This window comes from Macaca nemestrina, chromosome 5 (genome assembly GCF_043159975.1).
Source record: "Macaca nemestrina isolate mMacNem1 chromosome 5, mMacNem.hap1, whole genome shotgun sequence".
NCBI classification, from domain to species: domain Eukaryota; kingdom Metazoa; phylum Chordata; class Mammalia; order Primates; family Cercopithecidae; genus Macaca; species Macaca nemestrina.
The window spans coordinates 25879243-25900549 of record NC_092129.1 but is presented as its reverse complement, the minus strand read 5'-3'; the positions used below and the strand labels follow the sequence as shown (position 1 = coordinate 25900549).

General features: G+C 34.9%; 1 protein-coding gene across 5 annotated transcripts in view; it reads left to right on the top strand.

Annotated features, from left to right (window-relative positions):
* LOC105465516 (TBC1 domain family member 32) overlaps positions 1–21307 on the top strand; it is a 227177-nt gene that overhangs the window by 28953 nt on the left and 176917 nt on the right. For all 5 annotated transcript variants that reach the window (XM_071096373.1, XM_071096370.1, XM_071096374.1 and 2 more), the window contains 6 exons: positions 58–202; positions 4830–4889; positions 10133–10223; positions 14165–14305; positions 17164–17256; positions 19418–19560. In XM_071096373.1, the coding sequence (XP_070952474.1) occupies positions 58–202; positions 4830–4889; positions 10133–10223; positions 14165–14305; positions 17164–17256; positions 19418–19560 (673 nt within the window). The remainder of the gene's footprint in view (positions 1–57; positions 203–4829; positions 4890–10132; positions 10224–14164; positions 14306–17163; positions 17257–19417; positions 19561–21307) is intronic.

The window sequence follows — 21307 nt, the reverse complement described above, 5'->3', positions numbered from 1 at the left end:
AAAGTCTACCACCAGTACTATATAAGTAATTGCATTTCTTTTTTCCCAAACCGTAAGGTATATGGAAGAAATTGTGGAGAGTACTTTGTCCTTGTTAACAGTTAAACATGATCAAAGCCATGTTGTCTCACAAAAGATTTTGGATCCGATCTACTTTTTTGCGTTAGTTGATACCAAGGCTGTGTGGTTCAAAAAGTGGATGGTAAGGAAAAATAGAATAGTTTTATACCTTTTAGTGCATTGCTATATCATTTTAATAAATAGCTAATGTTTGAATAGTTACTGTGTACTAAGAGTTCTAATCAGTTTTACATGTGTTAACTCATTTATTATAAAAATTTATGAGGTTGGTGGTATTAATACCCCCCATTTTTTCAGATGCAGTAACTGAGATATGGAGAAGTTAACTTGCCCAAGATTTTTTACCTGTTAAGTGGCAGAGCCAGAATAGGATTTTAAGTGGTATTTCATTTGAATCTATTTAAGCTGAATGACTTACTCAAAATCTATTTTTTCTTTAGTGTAAAAGCTTCAAAAATTTTAAGCAGATGTGGTATAACATAAGGATTCAGTACGTATTTTTTTCGGGCTTAGGAGATATTTCTGAAAGTATTTTTTCATTTGCCTCCCTCCTGAATCTGAAGTTTGGGGAATGTGTTTAGTGTCTGAACCTGGCAATTTCTTATGAAGCTGGCACTGACACTAATATTAAGAGTAGAGAGATCTTTATACTGTTACCTCCCTCAACCTCTGTCGAATAAGAGACGTCTGTGTTTGTCAGTAGTAGCAACAGGACTGACTTTTGTGCTCACATCGTTTTCTCTCATTCTGTACTGGGCACCTAGGTACTGTATTTCTTGCACTTGAGAAGAGAGGGGCTGGGGCATTCATTTACACTTCAGCACAATTTGGATGTTATCTAGTGATGGTGCTTTGTGCCTTTTACTAAGTTGTATGATAAATGCCCGATTAACCAGAACACAATTCTGTCTTCAGTGGTTAACCCTTACCTGGCCTATCTAGTATGTGATTAATGTTTACTCAATTAAATTAAATTAATTTAAAATGAACCCTTTGTTCCTCACATCTAACACTTAAAGTTTTTTTTCTTGATTATCAAATTATACCGTTATTTGAGAAAATATGCAAAATATGTAAAAACTTAAATAAAATTAAAATTTTCTAATTATACAATGCAGGGATAACAACTGTTAAGATTTTGTTTCATGTAGATATGTTGTATATACTTTTATATTTATCTGTTTAGGTCATCTTTTTTTTTTTTAACAAAATCAGTCATATTTTACTAACTTTGTAATTAACTTTTTTTTTCATTTGACTTTCTTATTGCTAGGAGTTGATTCTTTTTTTTTTTTTTTTTTTTTTTTTTTTTTTGAGACGGAGTCTCGCTCTGTCGCTCAGGCTGGAATGCTGTGGCCGGATCTCAGCTCACTGCAAGCTCCGCCTCCCGGGTTCCCGCCATTCTCCTGGCTCAGCCTCCCGAGTAGCTGGGACTACAGGCGCCCGCCACCACGCCCGGCTAATTTTTTTTGTATTTTTAGTAGAGACGGGGTTTCACCGTGTTAGCCAGGATGGTCTCGATCTCCAGACCTCGTGATCCGCCCGTCTCGGCCTCCCAAAGTGCTGGGATTACAGGCGTGAGCCACCGCGCCCGGCCGAGTAGCTCGTTTTACAGGTGCCTGCCATCCCGCTCGGCTAAGTTTTATATTTTTGGTAGAGGCAGGGTTTCACCATGCTGGCCAGGCTGGTCTCGAACTTCTGACCTCAGGTGATCCGCCTGCCTCGGCCTCCCGAAGTGCTGGGATTACAGGCGTGAGCCACCGCGCCCGGCCTAGGAGTTGATTCTTAAGAGAATGGGGTACAAATTTATTTAAAAATCACATTCTGAAATGTGTTCTAGTATACATGAAAATTCGTCACATCCTCCTATAATTTTTGCATCTAAGGCAGGAGTTGCCAAATTTTTTATGTAAAGAGCCAGACCATAAATATTTTTGACTTTGTGGGCTGTACAGTCCCTATTGCAGCTGTTCAACCCAATTGTTGTAGCTCCAGAGCATCTATACATAATAGGCAAATGAATGGACTTGACTGTTCAAGTGAATTTTTTTTGCAAAATTGGGTCTAGGCAGAATTTGATCTGAGGGCTGTAGTTTACTGACCCTGGTCTAAGAGATATACTATGAGGATTTATTTTCAGAACATGTTCAATATTAAAAATAGTTTAATACTATGTCAACTTATTTCTCTTATTAAATTTGAAAAAAGGATTAATCGTTTTTGAAAACATTTTAAGCTACAAGGTTTAAAACACAAGGTTTTGATTAACCTTCAGTTAACCAAAACACAATTTAATCAATGTTTAATTAAAAACTCTATTCCCAGCTGGGCGTGGTGGGTCACATCTGTAATCCCTCACTTTGGGAGGCCGAGGTGGGTAGATCACTTAAGGTTGGGAGTTTAAGACCAGCTTGGCCAACATAGCAAAACCCCATCTCTATTTAAAAAGCAAAAAAAAGAAAAAAAAAGAAAAACAATACAAAAATCCTCTATTCCCTAGAATTCTGAAAAAATTTTGACTTGTATTATTCTGTTTAATATTTTTATTCTTTAAAAAGTTTTTTTTTATTATACTTTGAGTTCTAGGGTACATGTGCAGAACATGCAGGTTTGTTGCATAGGTATACATGTGCCATGGTGGTTTGCTGCACCCATCAACCCGTTATCTATATTAGGTATTTCTCCTAATGCTATTCCTCCTGTAGCACCCCACCCCCCGACAGGCCCTGGTGTGTGATGTTCCCCTCCCTGTGTCCATGTGTTCTCATTGCTCAACTCCCAATTATGAGTGAGAACATGCTGTGTTTGGTTTTCTGTTCTTCTGATAGTTTGCTGAGAATAATGGTTTCCAGCATCATCCATTTCCCTGCAAACTCATCCTTTTTTATGGATGCATAGTATTCCATGGTGTATATGTGCCACATTTTCTTTATCCAGTCTATCACTGATGGGCATTTGGGTTGGTTCCAAGTCTATGCTATTGTGAACAGTGCTGAAATAAACGTATGTGTGCATGTGTCTTTATAGTAGAATGATTTATAATCCTTTGGGTATATACCCAGTAATGGGATTGCTGGGCCAAATGGTATTTCTAGTTCTAGATCCTTGAGGAATTGCCACACTGTCTTCCACAATGGTTGAACTAATTTGCACTGCCACCAACAGTGTAAAAATGTTCCCATTTCTCCACATCCTTTCCAGCATCTGTTGTTTCCTGACTTTTTAATGATCGCCATTCTAACTGATGTGAGATGGGATCTCATTGCAGTTTTGATTTGCATTTCTCCAATGACCAGTGATAATGAGCATTTTGTCATAAGTTTGTTGGCTACATAAGTGTGTTCTTTTGAGAAGTGTCTGTTCATATCCTTTGCCCACTTTTTGATGGGGTTATTTGTTTTCTTCTTCTTAATCTGTTTAAGTTCTTAGTAGATTCTGGATATTAGCCCTTTGTCAGATGAATAGATTACAAAAATTTTCTCCCATTCTGTAGGTTGCCTGTTCACTCTGATGATAGTTTGTTTTGCTATGCAGAAGCTCTTTAGTTTAATCAGGTCCCATTTATCAATTTTGGCTTTTGTTGCCATTGCTTTTGGTGTTTTAGTCATGAAGTCCTTGCCCATGCCTATGTCCTGAATGGTATTGCCTAGATTTTCTTCTAGGGTTTTCATGGTTTTAGATCTTATGTTTAAGTCTTTAATCCATCATGAGTTAAGTTTTCCCAACACCGTTTATTAAATAGGAAATCCTTTCCCCATTGCTTGTTTTTGTTAGGTTTGTCAAAAATTTATTCTTTTTTTTTGAGACGGAGTCTCTCTCTGTCACCCAGGCTGGAGTGCAGTGGCGCAATCTCGGTTCACTGCAACCTCTTCTTCCTGGGTTCAAGCGATTCTTCTGCCTCAGCCTCCTGAGTAGCTGGGACTACAGGTGCGTGCCACCATGCCTGGCTAATTTTTATATTTTTAGTAGAGACAGGGTTTCACCATATTGGCCAGTTTGAGATCATGCTTGAACTCCTGACCTCGTGATTCGCCCACCTCGTCCTCTCAAAGTGCTGGGATTACAGGTGTGAGCCACCGTGCCCGGCCAATATTTTTATTCCTAAGTGAAATGAAGAAACTATATTTTGAACACTAATGATATCTTATATAATCTAGCTAAAAAATATTTATAGTTTTCCCTGGCTTTGTACAATGCTATACATTTATATGTTTTAATTACATCTATATTTTGCTCCAAGGAGAGATTTAAAGCTCTTTTGACACTTTGAATCATTTTTAATTATGGTTGGCAGAAAATGATTAGGGTACTGTCACTTTAGAGCATTTCAGTGTTGGCAGATTTCTGCACATGTAGACCATACAGTGTCCTCTTCAGTATAAGAGTTGTGCTTTTTTTTTTTTTTTTTTCTTTTCCCCACTGTGTATCTTTTTTTGGATTCTGTCATATGTATACTTTTTTGGTGGTGATTTTAAAATAGTTTAGTGTGGAAATTGGACACAGTTGATGGATAGAATGTTCTTCTACTGGTCGGTCACTAAATGATCTGCAAGTTTTTTGATACGATTTGCATTCTTGTGATTGCTCTCCTCCTAATCCAATACACACATAAACACCTGTCATTGACTATAATGGTTTAAACCTAAGCTATTGTGTGATTTATGATGTTGTCATTGAAGATAATGCAGGAAAAATAGATTTTGAGTGGCACAGCTTGAGTATTAAATATCATTTCCTTTTAATTTTAGCATGCACATTATAGCAGAACTACAGTATTAAGGCTTCTTGAAAAGAAATATAAGTCTCTGGTAAGTCCGTAATTCCTTTTTTATGTTGAGGAATAATACTACCAAAATATATATGATGTAACAACTTGAATATGCAAAGTTGCATGGTGATAATTAATATTGGATAATGAAGCAATTCGCCTTTTATGTGATCTTAAACTACTATCCTGTGGAACATAAAGTGATAACAATAGAGACTTAAAATGAATGCAGTCAGGATAGCAATTAGAAAATATGTTTTATGTATATAGTAAATTGGCTTCTATAAATAACAAGCTGGTTTGAGAGAAGCCATATTTTTAAGCAGTAGCATGTAGTTTGATTCAGATCAAGTATTAATAAAGCCATTACTTCTATAATATAGACCCATGTTTTTCAGTGAAAATTACATGGCAAAACTCATAATGATAAATACTTTTGCATTTTCAATAATTGGTTTGAGTTATACCAAATGTAGACTTAATACTCTAAAATATATTACCAAAATCATCTACATTTGTTACTACTAGTAGAACAATATGTAAGGATACTGAAAGAATTAAAAAGAAATCAGCACGTCTAATAAATAATTGACAAAATGAAAAACACAAAATTTATTAAGATATTCGAATGTTATACTGATATAGCTTTGGGTCAATAAACATCGTTATGTAGTTAGGCAGAATCTTGATTTAGAAGTCACATGAAGAAAAGATTCTGGAATTGTGATTTTTGGTTGAGTGCAGTAGAGCATAAAATGAAGGAAGGAGAACAATAATTGTTTTGTGTTTGAGAATCAAGAGAATTGAGCAGCAGAAGAAGAGAGGGATATTGAATAATAGGGTAAGAATTTATTTGTAAAGGTAAAATATACTTAAAAATTTTTAGAGAAATTGAATTTAAATAATTCTTTCTCCATATTTCATTCTTCTCTTATTCCCATTTTAAATAAAACTTTGTTTTTGCTTTATGAGCATAGACTGATCTTGCTAGAATACAGAAAGGAAAAATAAAGAACAGGATGATTTTTTCCCCATGGTTTATCTACAGATAATAAATCACTGTTGCTATCACAGAGGCTCCAGTGAAAGTATTTCAAATAAGGTTTTTTACAGATTAATTATTAAAATTGGTTTCTTATTTGAAAAGTTAACTATACCTTAACTTTTAACCTGCAAATGGAATTATGCCATTATAAATCATCTTAGTATTTTATCAACCTAGTCAAATATTTTATTTTATGTATATAGTGTATCAAACTTGTTTGACATTTCAACTTCAACCTCCTTTGCTCTAAAAAGCTTTCCTAAATTTACAAAGTATCAAAATATTATTCATATTATATTTATTGTTTTAAAGTAAACTTGGCCCCACTTTTGAAAATAAACAATGGGGAAAATGATACAGGATCTGTTTATTCCCGTTGTATTTTCAGAATCAAGGGTCAAATTTTGTGCATCTGTGATGGAAATTGCAGACCACTCCATCAATTTGTGTTTCTGTTCTATAAGACATTCTTGTGTAAGAACTTTACTCATAGCAGCCTGTTTAGCATGATGATCTGCTGATACATTTCCTCTAGCTTCTCATCAGTGCTCTCTGATGTCGTTTTCTGCAATGATGACATATCTGCATTGTACAATATGGTAACCATGAGCCACATATGACTGCTGAAAACTTGAAATGAGACTAGAGTAAATGGGAAACTCTATTTTAAATTTTATTTAGTTTTTATTAATTTAAATTTAAATAGGCATGTGGTTGGTGGCTACTGTATTTGTGTGGTTCTATTCTATCTTATGTTTATGACATTTTCAGTAGGTGGCATTAAGCTATCAATTTTTGTATATGCTGTTGGTTTTTTATAGATATCCCTGAAAAAGTTAAGATAATCTTTGTTCCTATAGCATCTCAAAGACATGAACTGGTTAAAAGTTTTGGCTGTCAGCGTAAATATTTAACCTTTAATTTTTAACAATTTGAATCTTGATTCAGTCAACCCCTAAAGGAATGGTTTCTGAAACAGCTTTATTTAATGCCATTTTTACTGCTCTCTGAAAGTCATTTTAAAAAATGACTTGACGGCTTGGTCATTTAAATTCTCCCTTGGTTTTTCCTGTCTTATTGTACTTAACCTTTTAAAAAATCTCTGTCTTAGGGGTTAACAATTAAATGAACTGGCTGGTATATATATGATAGTATAGGGCAATAAGTATCAAATACAACCCTGAATTTTATAGCAAATCTGTGTCTATTTTCACAGGGGTTAGAAAAATCATTCATTATACTCTCACCTTGACTCTTTAGACTAGTATTTAAATTCACATACTATAGATCTGCTTTCTGCTCCTGTGGTTTAAAGGGATGTCATGTAATATGATTGTTTGTGTCCTGAGATTATTCCTTTTCTTTCCTGTGATTGCTGCCTTTTCTCAAAGAAAGATAGCATGTTTAAGAAAATATAAGGGAAAGAGTAGAAGGAAAAGAAGGGAATGTAAGTAAGTGGATAGTGAAGATAAAGCTGAGTAGGAATGGTTGCAAGGAGGGTAGATTTCTAAAGCCTTGAATGAACGAAAGAGTCTGAGAGAGATTATTTTGGAGACAGTGTTTTGAGTTTTCAGTTAAAGAAGCTGTCTATTGTTTGTTCTTTTGTCTTCTAATTCTTTAGAGCTTCTCTTAAGTGTATTATTTTATAAATTTTTCATGTCAAGAGTTTCCTAAAGTGTCAGTTGTTATTTTAATCCACTTCTGTTTCATTTTGTTTTCTGTTAGAAAATGGGTCGAAGGTTCTAGGTAGAGATAGGGGAGAAGTATTGAAGCAAAAAGATGTTTAATACATTGTATAATAATCCAAGCAAAAGATGATGGAACCATGGAAGAAGGATAAGACAGAATTGGGATAAATGGGTGGACTCAAAATACTTTATTTAGAATGTAGGATTTAGAGGACTTTTGAATGAGGGGGTTGTGATTGAGGCCTCAGACAATTGATGATTAATGTCATTCACTGAGATAAGTAACACAGTGTGAGGCACACATTTGCTGGAAAAGATAATGATTTTTAGATTTGTTAGATTTAGTCATATTTGAAATGCAGATTTCTAGGAGGCATGGGTCTGGATCCCTGACGTTTGATTTAGAAAAGACTCGTAGATATGGGAGGGGGAGGGGTCCCCAAGACAACCCTCAGGTTTAATGATTTGCTAGGAGGAGTCATAGGATTCAGCATATAGTTATGCTCTCAGCTATCATTTATAACAATGAAAGGATACCAAGAACAATCAGCAAAGAGGAAAAAGTTCATTGAGTGAAGTATGGAAGATATGAAATCGCTTCCAAGAGTCTTTTCCCCACTAGAATCACATAAGACGTGCTTAATTCTTTCAGCATTGAATTGTGGCAACTTATGTGAAATGTTATATACCAGGGAAGCTCATTAGAAACTCAGTGCCTGCATATACACCATGGAATACTATGCAGCCATAAAAAAGGATGAGTTCATATCCTTTGTAGGGACATGGATGCAGCTGGAAACCATCATTCTTAGCAAACTATCACAAGAACAGAAAACCAAACACCACATGTTCTCACTCATAGGTGGGAACTGAACAATGAGATCACTTGGACTGGGGAAGGGGAACATCACACACCGGGGCCTATCACGGGGAGCGGGGAGGGGGGAGGGATTGCATTGGGAGTTATACCTGATGTAAATGACGAGTTGATGGGTGCTGATGAGTTGATGGGTGCAGCACACCAACATGGCACAAGTATACATATATAACAAACCTGCACGTTATGCACATGTACCCTAGAACTTAAAGTATTAAAAAAAAAAAAAAAAGACACTCAGTGCCTGGTTTTTGTTTTTGAGGAAGGGCTGCTGATCACATAGAAACCCTCTGCCTCGTACATACCAGGGTCCAAGACTCCTAGAGGGAAAGCAGGTATTCCTCATAAACCACATTATCTGTGTAAACATTGTCAGCCATTCTCAGTTCTCAGAATGATGACAGCCCTCCTGAAATCCAAGTTCCTAGATGCTATCAAAATCCCACCTTGTAAGGAGGCCTTTTCTAAAGATAGAAGTCCTGCCATGTTACCTCTTTTCTGCATACAACTGAGGGCATAAAAATGAACGAGATGGGAAAATCCATTGATTCCTTGATGCTGCAATTATGAACTTGCTTCTTTTCAAACCTTCATTTTCTTTCCTATCTAAAGCTTAATTAATCCTTCCTTCCACTTGGAGTCCATGTGCTTCTTCCTCTTGTATATATTTGTTTTCTATCAACTCTCCCCTTTCTCTCCTATATAGTCAAACTCTTCCTCTCTGTTGGCTTCCCCCAGTAACATTTAAGCATAACCATATCCTTCTAACCTGAAAAAGAGTTTAATCTTGACTCTAAGATACAGTTGTTGGTCTGTTTTAAAAATTTTCCCTGCTGTCTTTCCTGAAAATAAAAATTATGCTAACTGCCTTTACTTTTTCGCTTCCTATTCCTTTATTTGGTATAGTCTGGCTTTATTCACCAAACTCCTCTGAAACTGATCTTGTCAAGGTCCCCAACAACTGCCTTGTTACCAGACTTAACAATTATCACACCGTATATCACTGGTGACTTTTATTTTTTTTGGGAATTAGGATAAGAGGCCATCGATGGGTAGGCAGGTGCTGAGGAAAGGGGAGAAGGTTTGAAGCCTCTGCTTGTGGAGAATGAGAGGAGGAGTTAGAATGGAGACTAATAGGAGAATCACTGGGTAGAGTAGGGGTTGGAGATCATTTTTTTATTGTGACTCTTTTCTTTGACTTATGAGATTTTTCTTTATCAACTTTTAGCAATTCTGGTATTTGAGATGGAAATAAAGACTTGATCCACTTGATATTTTGCTGGCTGGGTAGGAGGAAAAGATTCTAAGGCAAAGGAACTGGACAAGATAGTTTCTAAAGTTATGGTCATGGCCACAGAGTTTTTGCATCTTTCACTATAAAATATAAAGTATATATTTATTTCTGTCCAATGACACCAACATTGTCCAATGACACCAGCATTATAACATTATTGTATTTGTTGGTCCACAAATATTTTCACAGTGTTCACCAGAGTGATGCCATAGTTAAAATGTAATTGAGGAGGCTGAGCTTTAATAGCTAGAAAGGTATTGTACTAAATATTTTTCTCAAATATTTCTCCAAAGCATTTTTACAGCTTTGACTAATTTCTTTTAAGTCTTGGACTTGAGGGCTGCGAAGTTCTGGAATTAATAACTTATTATTTCATCAGATAACTACAGCCATTCAACAGTGTGTTCAGTGCTTTGAACTGTGTAAGACTAGGAAAGCTGAGGAAACTTTGGGACATTCAAAGCATTGCAGTAAGTATTATTTCCACTATTACATACTTTTAAAAATGGTAAATTTTATTAGTAAATAGAGTTTATTAGTAACTTTTATTTTTTAATGATAGTATGGTAAATGAGGTAACTTTTATTAATTACATTGGAAAATATGTTTTACACATTTATAAGATACACTATAATCATTATTTTCTATAACAGACCTACGTTTGAAATTAATATACAACCATACTGATTCTTATTAGATGCAGTTCTTCAATTCATACTAGGGTATATAACCTAATCTGTTATATTGCAATAATATACAGTCCATTCTTTCCCCTACAGTAATGTCAGTCATCTAATCAGGCACATATGCACTTTAATGGTAGAAAAAATTCCATAAAATGTTGTTTTTATTTTTGAACACTCCATGTCACCCCGTGACCCCTCTTTGCTTATTCTCTGTCTGAGCTAAAATGTCCCGAATGCTTCGTAATCTGGCCCCAATTTCTCTATACGATCTCTTCTCTAGTTATTGATTAAAATGAATCTTCTCTTAGTCTTTTTTGCATACCAATGCCTATACAACATTATTTTTACTCCTACTGCCCCATTCATAATTCCCTACACTAATAGATATTTTATTTATCATGAAAGAAGAAATTGTATTTTATTAATTAATTTTTTTAGCCAAGAGTCTCGCTGTGTCATCCAGGCTGGAGCGCAGTGGCATGATCTCGGCTCACTGCAACCTCTGCCTCCTGGGTTCAAGCGACTCTCCTGCCTCAGCCTCCCAAGTTGCTGGGAGTACTGGTGCCTGCAACCACACCCGACTAATTTTTTGTATTTTTAGTAGAGATGGGGTTTCACTGTGCCGGCCAGGCTGCTCTTGAACTCCTGACCTTGTGATCCACCCACCTCGGCCTCCCAAAGTGCTGGGATTAAAGGCCTGAGCCCCTGCTCCCGGCAGAAACTGTATTGTAAATTTCAAGGCCTCCTTGCCTATTCTGAATTTTTCTTGCTCTTGCTTATGTCACACAATTTGCCATGTGAACCTGATAGCTTTTATTGTTCTGTTGTTTTTATGTTGTTTCCTTAAGCATATAGTACGCTCTTTTGAGAGTATGATGATATCTTATACTTTTCTTCATTCTTGGGTAAATTTCTTTATCTAACTCAAAGCAAGGGGGATGTTGATAGACCAATAATTAATGGGTTTCACAAGCTAGTGTTTAGTAGGGGAGGAGAAAGTGTAGAAGTTATAATTTGTTCTTCAAGAGAAGGAAAAAGACATATAAGTTCATATGTTATCTCATTTACAAACTTAGATTTTTCTAATTTCTTGATATCAAAATGTAATATTTAGCTCCTTTCCCCCCATTACTCTCTCAGCCCTTCATGGTTTTGCTCTCTTCCCTATCTACTAAAGACCTCAGGGTGCCTCACTGCCTTTTTTTGTTGTTGTTGTTGCCATGTTTTTAAAAGAATTCTTGCGCATTTCTCTTTCAGAGTTTTCTGCCTGCAGTTGCCCAACTTTAGGTCCATTCAATTCTGTATCTTTTCTGGTACTCAGGAAATTAAACAGAGAGTATATGACATGGCTTGATAGTAAATATATATTTTCTGACTTCAGTTGCTCTCTCTCTGTTGCTTTGGAATCCTCCTAGATGTTCTTTCTTCAGGGTTCCATAAGAGCTATTACAAGCCCTTGTCAGTCTCATCGAACCCTCTGCTTTGCTTCTGCCCAATTCTCTCTCAGGAGGAGGAGCCCTTGCTTACTCTTGCATTAAGAAAAATGGAGCTTTCCAGATATGAATTCTCTAAGTGTCTTACTTCTTTGTATGCAAATATATATTTATGTGCCCTAATCAGTATTTCCTTTTCTTAGCCTGCAAAGAAGAGATGTTTTGTTTTAGATTGATGTCTTGATTCTTTTATCTTCTCTGTGTGTGTGTGTCTCTAAAAAGAACCAGAACATTGCTTGTGTGTGTGTTTGTGTGTGTGTTTGTGTGTGTTTTAAGAACCAGAAGATTGTTATTATTGTGTCTCACTTTTTACTGACACTTTTCCCTGCATCCTCTAACTTTCTCGTGTGTAATTGAGCAAGTTCTTTGCTTCATTATGTGTCTTACCTCTCTGCTTCCCATTAGAGAAGAGCTCTTCTATTCTAAGTAGTCTCTATACTCCCAGGTCCCGTTCTTTTCCTTATATTCACTTTTCAACCATGGAAATCAGGCTTTTATTTCTTCTGCCCCATGACCTTCCCATGTATCAACATCTCCTCTTTCTTGTCTTACTTCTACAGCATTTGCTTTCACTCTTCGTCATGGTAACATTCTTGCTTAGAGTTCCTCATTCTCTAGTAAGTTTTTCTTGGTCACTTGAAAATCTCTTTCTTTTTCTTTGTATGTTTGTACTCATAAAGATTTTGCCCTTGGCTCTTTTCTCACCTTAGTCTACCTGCTCTCTTGGGAGGAAACTATTTACTTTCACAGTTTCAAATATTATATATTTATATATAAATGATGACTGGAATATTTGAGACCACATCCCTTTCCTGAATTCCACGCACATGCACTCACCTTATTTAGTGTCTCTATCTGGATGTTACATGGGCACTTTGAATTAAAATATTAAAGATTGAAATCACAGTTTTTTTCCCTTTTTAGACTTTTTTTTTTTTAAGACAAAGTCTCACTCTGTCACCCAGGCTGGAGTGCAGTGGCACGATTTTGGCTCACTGCAACCTCCGCCTCCCGGGTTCAAGCAATTCTCATGCCTCAGCCACCAGAGTAGCTAGGATTGCAGGCGCTTGCCACCATGCCCGGCTAATTTTTGTAGTTTTAGTAGAAACGTGGTTTTGCCATGTTGGCCAGGCTGGCCTCAAACTCCTGACCTCAGGTGATCACCTGCCTTGGTCTCCCAAAGTGCAGGGATTACAGGCATGAGCTGCTGCTCCTGGCCTTCTTTTTAGAATTACTTAAATAGAAGAAAACTTTACTCTGAACAAAGATACTTGAATTAGGACCTTGAGTTTTCTTATCTTCTCTCATTCTTTCACTGTCCATGTGTAATTCTTCCTAAGGCATATTGATTTTATTTTCTTAAACTTTTATTTTTACTACTCTTCTGCATTCCTTTTACTAATGTTTTTGTTCATGATTTTCTTGATCTTTTTATTTCAGACTTTGACCTTTTATTCACTTTTTATACTGCCATCAGAGCCTGATTTCCACATTTCATATTTATTACTTTGCTGCTTAAAACCCTTTGATGTCTTCCCAATTGCCTCTGTAATAAAGTCCCGATTCCTTATGAGGCTAAGTCCCTCCATGATCTGCCCCTTCTAGTCCCTTCTCTTCCACTTGTTCTCCTCATGGTCTGGTCGGATCAGATTATTTGTCATACTCTGGATTGGAAGCCCAGTTTCAGGGTTCTTAATGGTTTTTGACACTAGTGTTCAGGATCTTGTATAAAATAGGTACTCAACAGACTTTGAATGTGCAGGTGAATGAGTGAATGACAAATACATATTGGGAGATGTCTATATCTTAGAGATTCTAATTTCACTTAGACGTGTGCTTGTTAATATGATCTTTTGTAATATTGGCTTTTAATTGGTGGAATTAAACAGTAACTAACATTTTCTATTAATTTTCTTCTGCCCTTAACTTACTTTTGAAGTTCCTCTTCAGTGACAGATAGCTGTGACAATCTTATGGTATTTATTTTTAGAATGGACACTATATGTATACTATTCCTTTCTGAGGCTGCTTTTTAAGATGATTGCTTTTCTTTGGGGATTTATTGTAAAGGATCTTAGGAAACAATAAGGAAAATAAATAATTAAAAAATTTTAGACCAACAGTGTCTCCATTCTAGCCTGTAGCCTTGTTTAATGTCTAGAAGGGAATGAAGACAGGTACTGTAAAATATAATGACGCTAAATAAATGTTCTTGTTTGCTTCTCTTTTAAGGAAAAAAGCAGAAAACTTTCTACTACTTAGGACAAGAATTACAATATATTTATTTCATTCACTCACTGTGCCTTTTAGGAAGGTTATTGATCTATAAACAAGGCAGAAAATTATTTCCTATTAAGCTGAAGAATAAAAAAGGTAAGTACAATGAGGAGAAATAAATTTTGTTAAGATACGCTAAGATTTATATGTGATGGAGTATTCAAACTTGGAAATTTGACATGTTCCTTTCTACGGTACTTAGCTACATACCTTTTAGTCTATTGGTAGCTTATACACTTCGAAGTATTTGTTTTCTTTTAGTTTTCAGTGTGTACTTCTTCCTACATGTATTTTTTGTTCATTTGTTTGTTTTTGTTTTTGTTATTATTCCTTCAGCCTTTAGGAATCCAGTATAGGTTTAGAGCTAGAAGACCTTAAGTTCTCATTCCATTATAAACTAGTTGTGATCTTTTGGGAAAATCACTTAACCTTTGTTGTTTCAGTTTCTTTATCTGTAAAAATTGAATTGTGAAATCAGTACTATTTGGCTTACAGAATTTTTGTGATCACAGAGAAATTGAGATTTGCAAATACTGTTTTATAAACTGCAAAGCCCTGTGTCATTGTATATATTACCATATTATTTTTACCCTAAGTCTCATTTACTTTTTTCGTGTCAAACTTCAGCACATGCTGTTAGTATATTCTTAAACTCTTAAGGAAATTAAAAATGATAACTAAGAATATAGTGTATAGCAGGGACCAGCAAACGGTTTTTTTTTTTTTTTTTTTTTTTTTTTGTAAAGCACCACATAGTAACATAGTAAATATTTTGGGCTGTTTTGGCCACATACTACTTTTGTATATTATCTCTATGTGTGTACGAAAAAAGAATTAATGCAGCAGGCCTGAAACAGCTATCCTTAGAAAGGCCTGTTTGCAAGGTTGGACCTTGGCTGGGACCTAGGAACTTGGATTTCCTATTGTTTCTAGAACTGATGAGTGCCTAAACTGTGCACTGATCACCGCCTAAACTGTACAATGTTAATTATGTGGAGTATCTGGTGTTCTTTTGGGAGTTTAAAATTTTGGCGTGTGCTAGGTAGAGTGTGCTTACATACTTAGATCCCCCAAAAACCTAAAGGACTGGTTTTCTAATGAGTTTTCTTGGTAGATGACATTTCACATGTGTTGTCATAACTTGCTGTTGAAATAATTAAGTGTATTTTCTGTGACTCAACCAGGAGAGGACGCCTAGTAGTTTATACTAGTTAGCTCTGGACTTCACCCCATGCACTTTTGCGCTTTGATTTTGCTTTGTATCCTTTTGTTACAGTAAATCATAGCTGTGAATACAATTATATGCTGAATCCTCTGAGTCTTCTTAGTGAATCATTGAATCTGGGCATGGTCTTGAGGACCTCTGACACATTTAAAAAATGTGGAATCCATTCCTATCTTGTGAGCCTTATAAAATCAGTCCACAATGGCTATAGTTTGCTGACCCCTGGTATAGAGTATATTTATTTTGAATACTCTTTTATACTGTTTTGTAGCTTTTTTAATTTCTCTAAATCTTTTCTTCTCAGTTGATTGTGAGCTCCTTGAGAAAAGACATTGCCTTATATACATCTCTTGTAGTTCCCATGGTAGTGCCACATAATTGTATGCATAATGAGCACTCAGTAGATAATTGACTTTTAATAAAAGAGCTATCATTTTATAGGATACTGTTGAACTTTACAGAAATATACTAATGTATACTTGTGATGGTGCAGTGTTCAGCTTACATTTATATGTCTGTCATCTATAATTTATTTATCATTTTGTATTGACTTTTAACATCTACATTTTGGCCTACCAGATATTATAGATCACCTGAAAATTGAGTTTCTAGAGGTTTATTCTACTATGTTAGACTATGTTAGACTAATGTTAGGTCAACAGTCACCTTTAAGTTTCACATGTGATTTCATCAGTCTCTTTTAATGTAAGCCTCTATAGCAAGAGTTGGTAAATTTTTTCTATGGGCCACATTTGGTCTACTATCTTGTTTGTACACTTGTGAGCTAAGAATGGTTTTTATGTTTTTAAATTGTTGAAAAAAATTAGGGTGTTTTGTGATATGTGAGAAATATACATTAAATTTTAGTGCACACAGAGTTTTATTGGAGAATGGCCATACTCATTTATTTGCATATCATCTACATATATTTAGTGCTACCATGGCAGACTTGAGTATTTGTGACAGAGACCATTTGGCCACAAAATCTAAAATATTTACTCTCTAGTTCTTCAAAGAGGAAAGTTTGCTAAGCCCTGTTCTACAGTTTTTTTTTTTGTTGTTGTTTGAGACGGAGTCTCGCTCTGTCGCCCAGGCTGGAGTGCAGTGGCCGGATCTCAGCTCACTGCAAGCTCCGCCTCCCGGGTTTGCGCCATTCTCCTGCCTCAGCCTCCCAAGTAGCTGGGGCTACAGGCGCCCGCCACCACGCCTGACTAGTTTTTTGTATTTTTTTAGTAGAGACGGGGTTTCACCATGTTAGCTAGGGTGGTCTTGATCTCCTGACCTCGTGACCTGCCCGTCTCGGCCTCCCAAAGTGCTGGGATTATAGGCTTGAACCACCGTGCCCGGCCTGTTCTACAGTTTTGTGTAGATAAGTCAGCTGGACCAACTTGGCAAGCTGAATTTTACTACTTCTAATTGAATAAACTCAAATAGCCTTGATCAGATTCATACATCTTTCTATCATAGGTTTATCTTAAGTGATTTGTTCAAAATAAATGGTAAAACTGTATCTTTACATAGCACCTAGAGCATTGCTTGCCTTACTGTGTTTTAATTTGTATGTAATTTGTTCTGGAGTCTTCTATCTGAGATTATAGCTCCCTTCTGCCTGATTGCCCAATAGTCTGTACAAAAACTCAATTATATAGATGGATGAAAGCTCAGTTAAATTTCTCTAAGTTGAAAGAATGTGTTAGAAATTAATTTTCTCTTTATTTTCTTTTTAAAGGTTTGGTATCCCTCGTAGATCTGATTGTTCTATTTACACAGCTTATCTATTACTCACCAAGTTGTCCAAAGATGACATCAGCTACACATGCAGGTAATTCTGTTCCTATTTTAAGTAGAAAAATAGAAAACATCTAAAAATATTGAAGTATTCTATTGTCTAGATGTTTTGAGTGCCTGACCTACTTTGGTAAGTAGGTTTCATTAAGATACAGTATTATGAGAAATTACATTGGTCCTGAAGTAAGCCATGAAATTTAATTTTGTTCATTGATGTTTTAAGATGTTTCTACTGTACTACTTTTTAAATTTAGAATTTAATCACTGAGAATTTTAATGATGTTCTTTATTAAGATCAAAATGTTCTCAAGACATGGTACTGAGGGATATTTGATTGATAGGTCATAATGTGATTTTTTTTCCTGTTATTTTCCATTCTGTATACTTTCTAAAATGTTTTGATCAACTCACTTGTTTTGTCTAACATCCAAAACTTCAGTCTTTTCAGGGTCTTCTTTTATTGAAGAATAAAGAAAAAACTCTTCATGTTTTTCAGAAAAATACCTTTTAGTTTTATGGCTGTTGACTAGTTTTTAAAAATGTTCTAAAATATTAACATTTAAAAGATAACTTATATTTTTCCTTTGAGTATCAAGAATAGTTTCCAAAGTAAAACACTTAATAATAAAACACACCAATAATGCATAGACATACAGTGTTCTAAAACTAGGAAATAACCCTAGAATTGCTGACACAAATTCTGAGGCAAACTCAAGTGAATCAAAGAAAAAAATGGTTTGGGCTACATATTAGTGCTATAACATAACTATCAACTGGTAGGTTATTATTCAGTACAGTGTTCACTGCAGGTGATGAGTGCACCAGAAGCCCAAATCTCACCATTATTCAGTATATCCATGTAACAAGTCGACACATATACGTTCTGAATCAATTTAAAAAAATATGAAACTAATAGGTTTTTTCCAAGCAATTATACTAGCCTATTGATCTTCGCAGTGTTTCTCAGATTTTTTTTCTGTCTTTACAGCATTTACATGTATAAAGAACTACCTTAGGTCTTCTGACTATATACTCCTACAACATAGGCATCCTTTATGATTAAAATCATCTTTCTTTGTTCTAATTAACTTGTTTATGTCTTGGTTTACCATGATGTGGACTGTTTTTGTCTTATTTACCTTTCTGTTCATAGTTAGTTCCTAGTACAGTGCCTGATATATATTAGGCACTTAATAAATAGAAGATGATTGGATGAGTGAAAGAATGACCATATGCTCATCAATAATATCTGTCGTTGTAAACAGGGTTTCTCACTTGGAGTTGGTTGAAAAATCACTGAACTTTCCTTTTCCATTTTCTTTTTGTCAGATATTGACCTGGAGTCAGCATGTTTTTTGAGTATGGAATATTGAAACATAAATTAAGAACTTTCATCTTAGAATAGTTTCAAAAGTAAAACACTTAATAATAAAAAACACCAATAATGCATAGACATACAGTGTCTAAATACTAAAGTATTGTTTCCTACTAGGACAATCTTACATTAAAAACTATTATTTTGAGGATATTAGATTATATATCTGAAAATATGTCAATTTATGAAACTGAAAATCATTTAATTCAGTGATGATTCCAACCATGTTACCCTTACATGTATTGTGTTTTCCTGTATATACTGTATTTTGAAAGAAAATCTAAAAAATGATCTTTGTTTCCACTGGCTTTATGGTAATACAAGAAGTATAGTAGTGTCTATAAAAGTTTATGAAAGTTTCCATTCTCTTCTGCCTCCTTTTTTCCATTTTCTTGTCTGAATTTAATTTTCTTGTAGGCTCAATACTTGAATATGTTATTTAAGAAAAAGAATAAATGTAAGTAAGATAAAGGTGTATTCTAGGGAGAAAAACATGTTTTCTAGGAGGAAAAAAAGCTGTACATTTGCTTCAGACCACATCTTCAATATTAAGCAGTAATTTAATGTCGAACAGTAAATGATTTTGTATTCTCGTCTTTTGGCATTCATGTTTGTTGTCATTTGCTTACTTTTTATGTTAAGCCAATTGAAATTCCCCTAAGTCAGGTTATAGTTTGGTAATACATCATCCTTTGAGTTGTATAACTTTTGAAGTATTGAATTAACTTTGATGTTGAACTTTTTGGAACAACAGCTAACACATAAAATAGTTGTTAAGTATTTAATGTTTTGGTTTTAAAAAATATTTATTGTTTATTAGAGAATTACTCTCCTGCAAGTATGGTGACTGAAGTTCTATGGATACTCTGTGATCAAAAAGAATGCGCGGTGGAATGCTTATATAACAACATTGTAATAGAGACACTTCTTCAGCCTATTCACAATTTAATGAAAGGAACTGAGGTTGGTATTATTTACTAAGGAGAAAAAGAGTCTCTTACCTGGGACTTTATTTCTAAATTTGAAATGTTTTATTATGCTGTCCTTCCATGTATGAATGTATTTTGTGTTGATATATATTTTTATTTAGTATTAAATTATAGCTCATGCCGTTGATTGATTTATTATGATATGCAGAGGGAAAGTACATAGAATATCCAAGTTTTTTTTTTAATCAGGACTAGATCTGCTGATGCAAATAACTTAGAAAAGTTATTCTGTTAAGAAGTTATTTGTTTTGCAAATCTAATAAATCTTGTAAATGTTTTGTTATTTGTTTTACGGCATTTTTATAGCTTTTGGAAGTGTGATTATTTTCCTTAGTAACCAACTCTGTTTTATATTAAGAAGAACTGGTATTACTTTAGAGAGAACACTTATATAGAATTCCAATTTGAACAGATGTATGTCTCTTTACAGTTTGCACAGTATATTCCCTTACATTATATAATTTAATAATCACAACTGAGGCTGAAATAAGTGACTTGCTCTAGGTCAGACATTTACCAAGTTGCAGAGTTGCTACTGTTACTAGTTTGGGTGTCTATTCAGTACCTCCCTCTACTTGTATGACTTAAACTTCTGGGCAGTGATTTTTAAGGCTTATCAATAGGTTAAAAGCTTTTGCCTTTTTGTATCTGTTTTGAGATGTTTTTACTGTTTTCATCTTTCTCTTATGTTCACCCATCAGTGGGCTGTCACATACTTTTCTGCTTGTTGCTTGCTAGGTAAACTTGGCAAATGCAAGTTTTCTGTCCCCTAACTACTTTCTTTCTTATATATTCCAGTTGTAATAGATAATTTGCACTTTCTAAATAAGGTTATTATATCTCCTTGGGTTTGAACGCTTTTTCTTCACCCTAGTCCACATGAAAAAAATTCCTCTTTAGACTAGAGTTTATCTTTGAAATTTCCTCCCAGTTCTCCTTTGCAAAGTTAGGTGGGTTTTTTCTCTGTGTTCCCATGTTATGTACTTCTGTAGTTGTACTTATGTTATGCTTGAATTATTTATTCTTAACAGTAGCCCTCTGGCACATGGTGGACACTCAGTATCTAATTTAAGACATTCAGCATCACCCATTGAGCTTCTGCTGTATCATTAGCTCTCTGCTGGGTACTGCAAATATATAAGTGAATAATACATGTTTATTGCCTTTAAGAAGCCTACTGTAATAGGCAAGGCAGACCTTTAAACCAAAAATATTTAAAATGAGGAATAGAAAGTTTTAAAATACTGTGTTTTTATGTATATAGACATGAGAGAATATATATAGTCTCATATGTGAGAGAAGGAATGTATTCTAAGGAGAGAAATTATTTTAAGAAAGATATTTAATATCAAAAATGGTATACTTTTTGTGCTAAGTAGTAAGAATAGTGCTATTCATATTAAACAATATGATTAGTAATAATTATCTTTAGGTGAATATACCTGACTAATCATTAGTTAGGCTAGCCTACTAAATCTATTAGAATGTATTGATTGCAACATTTACATTTTCAAATGTATTATAGATGATATGTGTGTTGGCATCCATGCAGGTTCAGGTGAATAAGCAGACCCCACAAAGAACAGGAATTATAATACTGTAGATGCACTCTAGCATTGACATGGCTCTCTGGTTTTCAGTGTGTGCTTTGTGCTGCTTTGGTATATATTGGCAAAGGCATTTTAGCACTGTCATTTGAAAGCAAAAATGAGCAAATATGG